A 14,317-nucleotide genomic window follows, 5' to 3' on the forward strand; every position below is an offset into this window, starting at 1 on the left:
GGCTAATCACTCCAGTCAGTGGTAACAAGTTGCTTTTACATATTAAATGCCCGAACTAGGATGAGTTCAGTTTCACTCGGGAAGTACCTTTTTCCACTGACTGTAAAGGAAGCCTCACTCATCTGAAGGCATTGGGTCAGATGAGTTTGCCCTTCTGTGCCTGAAATTGTGGGAGGATATTTTCAGCTAGTGTCCATGAAAACCTAGACCACTTCTCCTACGGAATCAGAGGAAACAAGATTTCTCAGGGTTTCTCTAAAATAAAAATATTTTTCTACATTTTTCACAAGCATCAACAGTACGAGAATAAATCTATTCTTAACTGTGCTTTTTCTTTAGTGTTGGAAAGGAAGATTTCGACAAGACAAAGCAGAGAGGAGCTGATAAGAAGGGGAGTGCTGAAGGAAATGCCCGAGCAAGGTGATAACACGTTACCTAGAATTTAGCTCCAAAGTGCTAAACCTGGACAATAAATCTACTATTGTATTGTTTCCATGTAGTATAAATAGGCATGAGGGGACAAAGCCGAGGAGCACGAGAGGTAATTTGGGCCAGTTGACAAAAACCTAAGTTGGAGTTGAGAGATTTGTGTTCTGTTCCTGCCATGGGTACACCATCTGACTTCTGGTTGTATCCTTAAGTATTTTAATGCTCCCTGTAAATAATGTGACTCCTGTGGTTCCTACTTATTGTTTGCCAAAACTTTTTTGAAGTTAGTGCTTCACCTGTTTTTTGAGTCAGTGTCTGGTATCTAAAGCAACTGGAGTATAATATGACATTTTGGCCAAAAAAAATTAGAGGCTTTGGAACCCCCAGGCAAATCAGTAACATCCATTTCAGATGTCACAAAGTGTCAGGGATGGAATGATACAGATCTGTCACACAGACCACTTTCACAAATTGCACAAACATGAAACTGTGAGGAAGACACTACTTGTTTCAAAATGATGTAAGGTTTAGTAACTGGTATTAACCAGAATTTGTATTTTGAAAAGCATGAGTAAACCACACTTAATACCTCTGCTACATCTGATTATGTATTCTTTCTAATATTCTTGATCTTCTATAAATCTAGATCAAATAAAAATCAAGTGAGCAAAATAATTTTCTGTAGCTTAAAATTAAACCATTCATCATTTTATCAAGGAGTCTAAGAACTCCATGATTTCCAAAAGTATTTTCTCCTAGAAATCGTGTTCCTCTGCCTGAGCTGAAGAATCATGAAAGTATTGATGTGTATGGTTAGTATTGTACACATTGATATTTTGAAGTAAAGGGCTTGTTTGTTGATATGTGACATCACTTGTCCTTACAACGTTTTGCTAATTACCAGCTATGACATTCAGCATAGCTGGCTTCTGGACTTGTCTCTGCCATTGTCTTTAACTTAAAACAACAAATGCAAGCTCTCCGTGCCTCAATTTGTCCCTCTGTGAATTTGTTACATTTTTTTTTGCCACATGCTTTACTGGGGACCTGAGTGGCTTTGTCCATTTATGATTGTAAATTGCATTTAGACTGCTGTGACAGTTAATCAAATGTGTTAACATTTCAAGTTGGTTACAAACAGTCTGAACGCAAATATTATCATTTGTGCTGTAAGTGTGTATGCTTTGGTCACAGGTGTCCTTGACCCTCTGTTCTGCTTTTAAAAGGGAATGGGACTTAAGATCCCTTACAGAGACTGAGTGAAGTGAGAAAAGGATGTAAAGTTGAACAATTTTCTCCCCTTCCTCCCATCTTAAGAAGGCCATCAATCCACTCCATGTTGCCCTCATCACGTTGTGCTTCCTGCCTGATGAAAATTACAGTTTTTAAGGAGCAGTTTGAAAGAATACAGGATTGGTTTGAAGATGCTGCAAAATAGAGACACATATAAGACAGTGGCTGAGCAATGTGAGGATAATTAAAAGAAATGACTGTGGAGCTGAAAGCTATAATTGCATAGAGTCTTGAAATGTGAGAGGTAAGAACTGTGAAGAAGTGACTTTCACATGGGATGAAGAAGAAAGAAGTGGAAAGTGCCAAGTGCCACTTATAGGCAGGAGGTGTTTGCAGAACCGTGTCATAGGTAAGAAGTGGGAATGCCACAGGTAGAGGCAGAGAGGAGGTTGTGGTAAGGTAAGAAGAAGCCTTGTGCAAATATAAGCTGTAGTGAATGAGGCAATCTTAAGAAGGTAGAACTTAGTTTTTGCACATCAAGTCAAAGTTAGTGCGTGGGTGAGAATGAAACCATCAGCCTAGCATACGAAGCAGCCCAATGTGGTAATAGAGAGGCTGCGTAATTGTGTTGAAAACAGGGAACTGCCAAACATCCAGGTCGGATAGCACACAGTGAGGAAGGGGGGAGGAAGAGAGTGGAATTACCACAATTAGTGGAGAAACAACGGGAGGAACTAGAAGAAACCCAGGTATTTTTGCATAATTTTTGGATGGACAGCAAGAGAACACTGCAGAAGGAAAGCAATTATCTGCATGAGATGTCATACAGAAGACCTTACCTTGGTTCTTAAGACTGGAGACTTTGTGACCTATTTTACTTGTTAACTGGACACACATATTCTGAGTTCCTGGCTGATTTACCTGATGGGATGCACCACAGTAGTCCTGCTACTCTGCATCTCAGTTGTCCAAATTTGGCATCTGTTGGAACATGTTGCAACTCCATTGTGGTTCCTACAGACATTTCTTTGCTGTGTAAACCAAGATGCAGGGAGGAAGAGGACAGGATGCAAATGTGTACAGATATGAAGCTGGATCTGAAAACCCACAAACACTTCCAAGCCCACCACTGCAGAAGTGTCCACCGAAAGAACGTGGAAGCCTATAGAGTTTCTTTACAGTGTTAGCTTTTCAGAGCAGGTCAGCAGCCTGGTATTTCACATTTCAGTAAGTTTCTCTGCTTTTCTTCCATGGAAGCTTGAAAGCAGAAGGATGCCATGTGCTGTCAATAGGTGCTAAGGAAGCAGCTAAACTAGACAATAGCATTTTAATTTTCATTCCAGATGGTGATGTAACAGTAAATTTTGAAACTTCAAATGGACACACCATAGCCATCGGTGAAGAAACCATACAGGAAGAAAATGTGGTAAAGGCCAGTGGAGATGATGGTACTTTATCAGATAAAGCATCAGCATTGGAAGGAAAAAAAGAAGACCAACAAGGTAAATGAACACATTCTTCACAAATTGTGTTTTGCCTACTTAAAATATCAACATATTCTTAACTAATACATGCTATGAGTTCTGTTCTGCCACAAGGATTCCAGCAGAACCTGCTGAGAAAATAAGACCTGTGAAACATCAGTATTACATTACTGGTAGGTATGCCTTTTACTGTGGATATAATAAGGTCATAAAGAGAAGCATGACAATTTGTGCAGGGATGTTTGATTTCCAGATCCAGTCTCAGTCTTTCCTTGAAGCCATGGGCAAGTTTTAGTTTCAGGTTTTCCATTTGTGAAGGACAACACTAAGTGCATATGCATCACCACCTTGCAGTTCCGTTGTAGCTGTGGCTGATGCCTTGGAAGTTCAGAAGTGTTTAAGACATTTGAAAACCATGTATCATTTTGAAAGTAACTTCAGCAGCTCATTCCTATTGGTTTTCATTAAATGTTAAACTTCGGCAGACCAGCTCTTCAGAAATATCCAAGAGGCTATATCACGACCACAAACTGAACGTGGGTCATTTATGGAACATGTACTGTATGACTATAGGGGTTTCTGTAGGTGAATTGCAGTAAGTACTGCTAAATATTTAGCAGTGCCAAAGTCCATATTAATTTTCTTACCTTTACTCAGATCTACCTTGGTAACAAGAGTTTGTCTGAGTTAGAAAAAAGTAAAGATTAATGCAGAATTACAGGATTTGGAATAGTTTTATTTTCTCTCTCTAGCTTGTTAAATAATGTACTACTTCTTTTCCTTGTCAAAAAGTGTTCTTAAGTACTACTCAGTTTATTTTTTTTCTAGAGGAAAGAGCAAGGATACAAAAGGACAGGAGCTTCATGGCCGGCTGCTGGACTTACCAGCCTTTCCAATGCCTTCTAGTAACCTTTACCTAGTGATGAATGAGCCTCAGGAGGTTGAGAGGGTCAGTTCAGCTAATGCAAAAATGTGAATTTTTCTCTGAGCTATGTAAATGACTATGTAAAAAGTGGCTGGATGTGCAAGGAAAACTGTCTTTCTTATGAGATTTCTAGTATTTCCTGTCTCCCAACAAGACAGAAATACGAGATAAGCCTTTTTCATTACATTTAAATGCGTCTGTCTTTTGGTGCCAACTAGAACCAGATGTGTTTTGGGACGGGGAAAAGAGTTATAAAAATCATGGAACACTCCTTTAGAAAAGTTCAGGTTAACTTTTGGGTTATATCAGACCACTACTTACTTTATGCATCTCTAAATAGAGCCTTTTGGAACTGTCAGTCTTGGCTTTTTTTCCAAAGGTACAGGGTTTTGTTAGAAATACACATTTCTAATTGTGTTGAAATCCCCTCTGTCTGGCTCTGCAGAATGTAGAAATCCTGTGAAGCAGGAAAGGTTCGATATCTATTTCAAATACTTTATTACCCTCTGCACTCCCTATATATTGTGTTGACCTTACAGGGAGAAATTAAAAATTATTGCTGTACAGGAGTAGATTCGGTACAGAACAATACGTAGCTATCGCTATCACAAGAGGGGAAAAAAAGGAGCAAATTTGGTATTCTAGTCCTCACAGAATGTCAGTATGACCACATAGAAGATGTAAAACACTTCAAGTATACTTCCCTCTTACATCTAAATATGAACTTCCATATGTAAACCTCTTGAGTCTCCTGGGAAGAAACAGCTAGTTTTATTGTAGAGAAAAGTCTGCCCCAAAAAAGTCCTAAGAATCAATTCCATACATCAACAGTGGTGTTACACAGTGCAAATCTAATACAGCTCACTGGATACTAATTGTGAATATGCCTCAGTTATTTATTTGCACATTAAACAAGAAGGTGAGGCAGTGCGTTGAACTCAGTGAGAGAGTAAAGCCCACTGCATCTCACAGATGCAACTTACCTGGAAGGTTAATACTCTCTGATTTTTTTGTAGCAGATATAGTAGGTTTGTGTGATACCCACTGGCAGAACAAGGATTTAACAACCACAGAGTGGAGGTTTGCTCATGCTCACAGAGCATCAAAATCGGAGCTGAAGCAGGAATAATACCTAGCTCACTCTTTTCTGCTCAGACCATAAAACATGCTGGTGCATTGGATGTGTATTGGATCACAAACTTCTGTCCTGAGAACTGAGATAGGTGGAGTGAATACTAGCTGGACAATTGGGAATAATGGATTCAAGGAGTTCATCTTTAGTGAGGCTGATATTAGGCTTTTTAGAGTCATGAACTCTTATGTGTAAATCTTGAAGGAAGTTATATACACTTTCGATGTTTATAAGACCTGAAGTCAGGATTAATTCCTGCTGCTTAGTAGCATGATGTGCTGCAGTTCCAACTCCAGCTGAATCAAAATGTTCCAAAAAAAGCACCTCAGCCCCTGAAAGTTATGAGGCTATTTTAAATTGTTTTTATGAAATGCTGGTGGTCTTTACTTGCTTTCTTGTATAAGGGTCTTGAAAATGGCCTTCTCATATAAATATGGTGATAACTGCTGGAGCTGGAAGCTTAAAAAGAACAAATGATACAGGCAAGGCACATTTTGATAATATGGTGAGAATTGGCAGCAATGCATGGTAGAATGTGAAATATGTTAGGAGTTAAAAGAAGTTAAAGGAAAAATGTTGTTTCAGCATGAGCCACAGAAGTGAGTTATCAAGAGGACAAACAATAGGCTTAGCCATGCAATGTTAAAAGAGTTAAGCAGAAGCAAGTGAAGAAGGTGATCCCTGAAAGCTGTTCTCTGTGCTGCCAGGCAGTTCCATAAACCATGTTCCCATCTGCTGCCTGTAAGCTCACAGGTGCCTTTTGCATTTGGTGAAAAAAAAACCCTTGACAATTTAATAGTTTAACTGCTACTGTTTGTAGCAATGATGAGATGTCAATCATCCAAGCAGGGTGTTTAAAGGGAAATATCTCCTTTATGGCAAGATAATGAGAAGCTGGTGACAGTTTTACATAAAACAGGTACTTGATGGATAAAGCTTTGCAGATGAGAAATCAGAGAACTCTTTTTCCTAGATCATTTATTCACATTATGTTTGTACTGGGTTGAGTTCTGAATTCTTTAGTTTTGTTTTGTTTTGACTACGAACAATCACTAGCATCTTTTGAAGAAAATAAAGAGCTAAACCGTAGCCATTCTCTGTGAGCACCTTTGAAGGGATACAGAGCAGTCCGTAGGCAGGCAGCATGTTGAAGTACAACCTGGTTGTCTGGGCAGTAGACCCAGACCATACTATCATGCCAGGGCTGCTGGCCTGTGGCACTTGTCTGCAGTAGCCCCAGCAGACTCCAGCACTCCAGATTCCAGGTGGGACATGAGCATCACGAAGGGGATCTAAGGAGTCTCTACCTCCTACTCTCTACAGAAATATTGGAGAAAACCAAAAGCTACATGAGTAGAATAGGTGTCAAAATTATTGCTGTTTGCCTCCCTAGGTATAGGGACATAGCATGCTGACGCATCATGTGTATTGCACACTCTAAAACCTCCTGGTCAGAGTATACCGCATACTGTAAAACCTCCTCTGACCAGCAGTCAGAGCCGCTTTTCGCCTTTCTACTCTCCCAGGATGTCTCTGGCACATAGGTGTACCAGAGAACACTGAATTTGCATTTGAGTTCAGCTTGTAAACTTAGATCTTACTAATTTTTATCATCGCAAGCTAAATCTTTTCATGATTTTGATAGGTACTTCCACATTTTATTGTTAACTTAGGCTTGAAGAAGTGAAAGGCTCAGTAACCATTAGCAAGATACTGCCTGGAAAAAAGTAATATGAAGTTTCATTTTGCATACCATCACTTGACAGTGTGTTAGGTGCTGTTTAGATAAACAGTTGCCTTTCAGGAAGCCAGAGCTCCATGGGTGTTGTAGGTCATATGGAGCATAAGCTTCTGAAATGTTCCTTTGCCGCATCTAGCACTTTGATCCTCTCAGGTTTACTCATGTCCTTCAGCGAAGGAAGCAGTTTGTAGTCCTGTTTCCAAATGAATTCATAGGGTACGTGCGCATAATATTTTTTTCCCCAGAGGGTAACCATAATATGAGAGCTGGCAAAGGTTCCAGGTTTTAGTATGTTGGGTTCAGAGGTTCTTTCCTCTATACTTTGCCTGCTCTTCCTTAAATCTGCCATTAAATTTAATCTTTTCTTCTTGTGGGTAATAAAAAAAAGAATGTTGGAGGCTCAAGCTCTGGTCTTATGAGCATGCATCATTGCTGAGCAACACTTTAGTTTCTCTACCAAGGAATTTTCTTGAAAGTCAAATTTTCTACGTTCCTTTTCTCAGAGGTCTGTGCTTTATTTCCCCAAAGTAGAACAAACCCTGTTGAATTTAAAATAGTAACCCTCATCCGCCAGGCTCTCAGACAAGAGCCTGCTTTCTCTCAGAAGACTAATTCTGCAAACAACTCACTGTGAGAGACAGGGCTGATTTTCTTCCATCTTGTGTGCCTAGCTGCTAAGCTCTTGTCATCGATATGAGCACCATACAGAAAAAGGTTGGGTTTTTTTTTTTCTGCCTGACTCCCAGAGAATCTCTCACTCTAGCTGAGTTATTTGCTGGCTAAAACGAGTTCTTCTAAGAATAGTATATCTTCAATTCATCACCTGAACTATGTAAATGAGACTGAATCCAAATCTTCTTAAAAGGAAAGCTACTCTAATTAAAGCTGTATTTGGGCAGAGCCTGTCCACTAAGACAGCCAGGCTGGCTCATGCCACTAGGTTGACGCGAGAGGCATAGTCTTCACCCACAAAAGGTGAGTGGCAGAAGAAAGCTCCTGATTTGCAAAGCTGCTATTTTTTTTTTCTTTTATAAGAAATATATTCTACTCTGGCTCCATAAATAAGACGTGATTTTAGTGAACTAACCATTGAATTATTTGAGCATACGTATACAGTAAGTACAAAGGAATATAGAAGCCTGCATGCCTTTCACTTTCCAATTCCGCTATAGACCAAGAAATGGTAAAAGTATGCAGCTGACAGTGAAGATGTTTTAAATATTCTCTCTTGATTTAACTGCTTGCCTTTTACACAGAAGTTGGACAGTTGGCAATGTAAAATTACAGTCAGTGGTTTTTTCTTCCTTTTTTTGTCTTGAAACCATTGCAGGATATCTCAATGTGGTTGCTTTAGGTCAGGTGCTGAACCTTTCCCTTTCTCCCCTCTCCTGTTTTCTATGCTCTCTCTGTTGCAAGATCTCTTTCACGTAAGTGTTGAAACCAAGACTAAGTAAGATGTGGAAATCTGCAGGCATACAGCTCTGCTCAGCCATCTTCAAAAAAGATTAATTCAGAACTATAGGAAGAACTGTGAAGAACATTGTAAGGCACCTGTTCTTGTTCAGCCTAGCAAAACAGAGCTTGAGAGAGCCTCAGCGTGTTCAATGAATGCAACAAGTTGGTATGTAGCCAAGAGAGAGCATGGCTAAAGGACAATACTGGCACAAGTAGAAAGGGATAAACAGTGGCTTGAAATACATTTAGGCTGGATATTAAAGGAAGCTTTTTAACAATTAGAATGGATCTTTTCTTGAACAGCATTTCAGTAGCAAGAGCAGGAACAAAAAACTGAGCTGGTTAAATTTGGAGTTTATGAAAGGATTGGTATGAGTTGACTGCCTGCATCAGTACAGTCAGTGAGTCCAAAAAAGGAACAAAAGACAACTTTTCTTGCCCTGTGTCGCATGCTTATGAATGACAGCTTCCTGGGTTGTGATTAATCAAAACACAGCTCTCAGCATAGGCTGGAAAGGAAACCTGTGATTCTCAAAATTCATTGAGTTTCATTTTGCAGGGAGTCATCCCGTAAAAGACAACAAATCATGCGTTATTCCTAACTTCGATTTTACATAGTGTTTTTCCACTGAGTTGTCTCATTTTCCAGGAGAAGAGCACTTTGCATTTGGTGTAGATTATATGCTTGTGTTGCAGCACTACGGTTTTTCCGTGAGCTACCTTCCTGTCAGTGCTCTGGCTATAGAAACAAAAATACTGATACTGCATAACAGAATTCTGAGATATAAAAGCTTTGACCTTCAGTTCTCAGGAGGTCACAAAAGTAAAGAAAAAAATTCTTGTATGGTGCAACCCAGTTATATATGGCTTCTGAAATTCTGTCAAGGAATTTCATAGGTCATTTTGGTCCAGGGCTCGCAAAAGGTCCCACATTTAGCTTCCAAAATTAAGTCATCTGACTTTCCAGTTAATGTAGAACACTGATATCTCTCTGAAAATCTTTGAGGCTTGGTGAGTCCCTCCAAGAGCTGTTGTATACTGAGCAGTTTGTAACCCTCACCAACCAACCTGTGAGAACACAGCTTTCTGAGGAGTCTGGTCCTAGTCACAGTTTCTGTGAACAAGAAAATCTGGTCTCAAACTGAGCTTTCTTGAAAATCTGGCCTTCAGAAAATTTCTAAACATAAACATATTATTGATCCAAATGCTTAATGAGACATTAACATTTGCTTTGCTTTGCTATTAAAAGACTAATTTATAGGCGGATTGCTTTTACAGCAGATGTCTTGATCAAGACAGCAGTGAATAAAAGGTACTCCTATCTGATGGTCTTTTGGAGACCTTTGTTAAAATGTCAGTTTGTGATGAACAGATGTCTGCATAAGGAAAACAACAGCGATAGAAATGCGTTGTATCTGGTACCAATGTGCCTGGGGGGATTTGCTTGAACAAATACATGGGTCTGATCTGATTCAGGTGCCTCCTTCTTTTGGCAAAATATGCAAAAGAAGGAGCAGGCATGAAGACCAAGGGTCCATATTGAAGCAGAATCCTGTTAGATACAGTTGCAACATACTTGTACCTCAGGCTGTTTACAGACATCAAACTATCCCTGTCAGTGTTCAAGATCAAGCCACTGTTATTAGTTATTTGTATTACTACAGTACTTACACATATAGCTGGATTTTTTTGTACAATGCCTTACATAAATGCAGAAAACACAAAAATGTCCCAACGGACTTGAGTAAAAGAGGGGACTCTGTAGTTGGACACTGAAAAACAACAGGGGAACAGACCAGGATAACAAGCACAATGCCAGTAGCCAAGATATTGTCAGCCTTGGCTTCACAGCAGAGAGGAATCCAGAGGAGGACAGTCAGTGAATGTTCATAAAGCCTGAGGGGCAGCAAAGGAAATGCAATGAAAAGCATCTGCTTCAAAATTCAACTTATACCAGGTGGAAGCTGATACAATGGACTGGTCAGGTAGGAACTGGAAATCAGTGTCTCAAGCATAAATGAGAAATAACAGTTTGGGCAGGATCAGTCTGACATTGAGGGCAGTCAGGTTTATATCTGATAAAACTAACAAAATAAAACCTGACAAAGCTAATAAGATGCCGAGAGGGATTATATGGTCAAAGGCAATCATCTTTACCACAGCTTTTCTCATGGCTGTGAGCAAAAAGAAGATTCATTGGTCAAGGCCAAGAAAAGGCCATGTACATAATCAAGATGCAGCCAAGACTTAATGAAAGCTGTGACTATCTGAGCAGATACGATGTTGCTGTGCAGAAAAAGTCTGCCAAAATTTGGTATGATGTACGTAACAGTATGGAAAGAGCTGTCCTAAATAAAGATGATATCCCAGTCATGGCAAGGGATTTCAGTTAAAAATGAATGTTTTATAAATCTCCAGTTTTAATCACAACTGAGTCTTATAAGCAGGAGCTGTGATGTGAATGAATTTTGCTTTTAATTTACAGCTTTTGGTTATTTTTCTAAAGAAAATTTGAAAGTTATTAATTGGTTGTCACTAAGATGTTTTTATTTGCAACTAAGTAGAACTCTAGCCTTTCGTAGTTTTTTCTGAATCAGAAGATAAATTTTAAGAAAAGTTGAGTGTAGATTTACTGAGATTCTAAATAATTGCACTGTATTACTTTAGAATATGGTGAACGCTGTATTTCTTTTTCCTAGGTTATCTTCTCTTTTTAATGCTTTCTCTACTTATATGACTAGAGACAGAACACAGTAATAGTGTAAAGAAACAAGGTTCAGATTCTTTCGTATTAGTAAATAACATTTTAGGATGCTGGACCCAGAGGTGAAAGGTATGTCAAGAACTGCTTGCACTTAAAATTCTTTCTGATCGTCATGTCCTTCAGTATCTTCAAAATACAAAACCTTATCATGTCTTGCCACATTTGTTATTAGTGGAATTAAAATTTTAAAATGTCCTGCTTTTTCAGAATTAAATCAAGTTTTCAACTTTGAATGAAGGTAGGTAGAATTTCACAAGGAGGTACTTTTTGCTATGAAAGAACAGAGCAAAAGGTAATAAATATGTTTGGTTTTCTCTCCCTCCAAAGTCTTTCTGTGATCCAAAGTTCTTTCTCTGGAAAAAAACAGGTAGTACAAGAATTTGTGCTCAAAAGAATCTGTTTGAAAGCGGTAAAAGCTTGCTATGCAGTGGTTCTTGCACAACACTAGCAAAAGCATATTAGTCTATAATGGTCTGGAAGTAAAGGAGGAATACGCTGGACAGTTGTGCCAATTCCTTCAGTTCATGAAGAAATGTATGTGTGCATGTTGCTTTTAGTAACTGCAGGTGATGCATTAGATTCATGTTAACAAGGCTGAAAAAGCTTTGTTTCTGAGATGAAGAATGTCATTGTTGTCCAACACATTATTTGCTTTTCATCTACTAATCTTAAAATGAAAAGGTGCTGCTTGTCTCTTGGGAATCTTACCTGGAGAGGAAGAGAGTGAGGGAACAGTCAGGAGTTCCAGGAGTGGCTATTTAATGTGCATAACAGACTCTAATAGGAACACAGTGCAAGAACTGAATTACCTTCCTCTTCAGTGGTAGAAGAGACTGTTAGACGTACTTTTAGTATTTGCTTGTCTCCTTTCTCCCTCAGCCACTGTAGTTTTTAGTAACTTGCAAATAAATGTAAATAAACAATATTTTTATTGTATGCACTTGCTTTTATAAAATGCCTTTTCTGGAAGGTCTGAAAAGGCTACCATAAGACGAAATGGGCACAGAGTTTGTGTGATGGAATAGATAAAGATTCCCCATCTGGGAAAAGCTAGTCTTAGGCTCAGAGCAAATATGTTGCAAAAGTTTATGTTGTCTATAAATGGCTCACCTGCATTAGCGTTACTGTCGACATTAGGCTTGCTCTTTCCAGTGAATTTCCTGGTCATCCCCGCTTACCATCCTTTGGTTTGCAGACCAAACAAGCCAGGTTACTTATGGATGAAACCAAACCAAAAGATGCATTCAGGAACTTGTTCTCTCACCACGACTGGGCATGCAGTCTGCAGAACTAGCCTGCAGCTAGTCCAAAGTCGAGTCTCCTCAAATGCACAGTGTGGACAGTGGGACCTCAGTGCTACCTCTTTCACTTTACAGAGCCATTCCTGTTGCACTACCAGGTGTAGATACACTCCAAATTCCCACTGACTGAAGAACTGCTGATTCTTAAATCTGCAGTCTTGTAACAGTACCCAAAGTGCTTGCAGGAGAGAAGATCATTCCTGTGGCAGAAGACAACTTATTTGATTTAGCTTCTTCTCTTGCTGAAAAGTAGAAATACCTTGGGGAAGATACCCAGCTATGAGCAATCAGTCTGCAGCTTAGGGAGATTTGTTGCTTCAGGGGAAAATTTCAGCGACATAGCCATGTTTGAGCCTGTGGCTGGTAGAATGGCCCTGTTCACGTTCAGATTCACACAAATTTGAGTTTTATAGCCTGTTGATCTCAGAGGGCTGGGGAGAAGCCAAGGGAATTTGTTACAGAAGTAAATGGCATTTCCCTTGTTTAGTTTACAGACAGCGGTCTAGCTGTGGATACTGAGAGTTAAGGAAGGTCCTTGGAGGTCTAATATAGATGACACCAAGAGAAGTGTCAGGCAGAAGTTTTCCATGAGAAGGACTTTAAATGACATGAATGGTAATTTCCTTCTGAGATAATACTTAATGAAGATGAATTCATCTCTCCTGATTCCCAAGAGCTCAAGCAGCAAGAAGTAGTCATTGTTGTCAGGCTTGCTGTTGACTGTACGTGGTGTATGTCTGTGTCAGTTGGCTTCTGTTCACTTTCTTATCCATAGAGAGCACTACTGATCACTGCCCAGAAATACCGGCATCCCATGCTCCACCACTACCCAAGCCTAAACCTAAATCTAAAAAAGCTCCGCCGCCACCAAAAAATGCTATTGCTGCTTCCACCACCACCAGCCATAAGAGTAACGAAGCACCTCACGCTAAAAAAAAGGGAAAGGCTCCTGCTAAGCAGCCTCCTCTCCCACCACCCAAGCCAACAAGTCATGGTGCAAATCGAGAAGCTGGTGAGTACTGCACAGGCAGTGCCAGTTACGGTGGGTGCATGTGCGTGGGGTTGCTTGGCTTGGTCTTACAATAACTTCTGCTTTTGTACATAGCAGCGTTACTAAAGAGCATGACACGGATGTTTTTTAGCTTTCCCACTGAGCTCTGGTGCTGCTGTCTGCAAAGACCCTGACAGTAGACAAATCACCTTTCTGTTTAATGAACTTACGCACAACACCAAGCACATCAGAGATGATCTTGAGTTCCCAGTTAAAGTGTGAATGCTGGCAACAAAATGACCAAAAGAACTGCTGAAGAATCAACAGGGAAAAAGGTGACTTCTGCAATCAAACCTATTAGTTGCCTCAAAGTAAAACTGCTTTGGCAGTGATGTAACTTTCTGCTGGAAGTATCTACCATTCCAATTAATTTGACAAGATTACAAGATCTCAGAGAGGTAAAAAATATTACCATGAAGGCACTTTTAAAGACTGTTGAGTAGCAATTGTTTTAGCTGAAAAAGAAAGGAATTAGAACTCATTAGAAACGGCCAGGCTTCCCTGAGCTGGTTGGTGGCCTGCTGTGATTCTAAATACGCACTGGAAATTTATAATGTCCATCAGACAGGGTGCACAGCAGATATGGTTATCACTATTCATTTTAACTAATAGTCAGCAGTGATGCTAGATTAAAGATTATAGGTAACTGTTCTTAGGATACTGATCTTGAGTTTGAGTGATTGAAATTTAGATAATGACCAAAATGAAAGCATACAAATGTAATGTGAACACAAACAGTATTATGATGAATGGGCTCTGTATATGCATTGGCCAACTTATACAAACCTTGTGTTCTCAATCT

The 14,317-nt window shown here is 39.6% G+C and overlaps 1 protein-coding gene across 6 annotated transcripts in view; it reads left to right on the forward strand.

Annotated features, from left to right (window-relative positions):
- PHACTR2 (phosphatase and actin regulator 2) overlaps nucleotides 1–14,317 on the forward strand; it is a 142,413-nt gene that overhangs the window by 101,420 nt on the left and 26,676 nt on the right. For 4 of the 6 annotated variants that reach the window (XR_008449037.1, XM_054061820.1, XM_054061823.1 and 1 more), the window contains exons 3-5: nucleotides 340–420; nucleotides 3,006–3,164; nucleotides 13,240–13,476. Coding sequence is in view for 5 of the 6 variants with exons in the window: in XM_054061820.1 (XP_053917795.1) it covers nucleotides 340–420; nucleotides 3,006–3,164; nucleotides 13,240–13,476 (477 nt within the window). In the remaining variant the exon portion in view is untranslated. The remainder of the gene's footprint in view (nucleotides 1–339; nucleotides 421–3,005; nucleotides 3,165–13,239; nucleotides 13,477–14,317) is intronic. The other 2 variants (XM_054061824.1, XM_054061821.1) reach the window with 2 other exon arrangements.

Source organism: Cuculus canorus, chromosome 3 (assembly GCF_017976375.1).
Source record: "Cuculus canorus isolate bCucCan1 chromosome 3, bCucCan1.pri, whole genome shotgun sequence".
Taxonomy (NCBI): domain Eukaryota; kingdom Metazoa; phylum Chordata; class Aves; order Cuculiformes; family Cuculidae; genus Cuculus; species Cuculus canorus.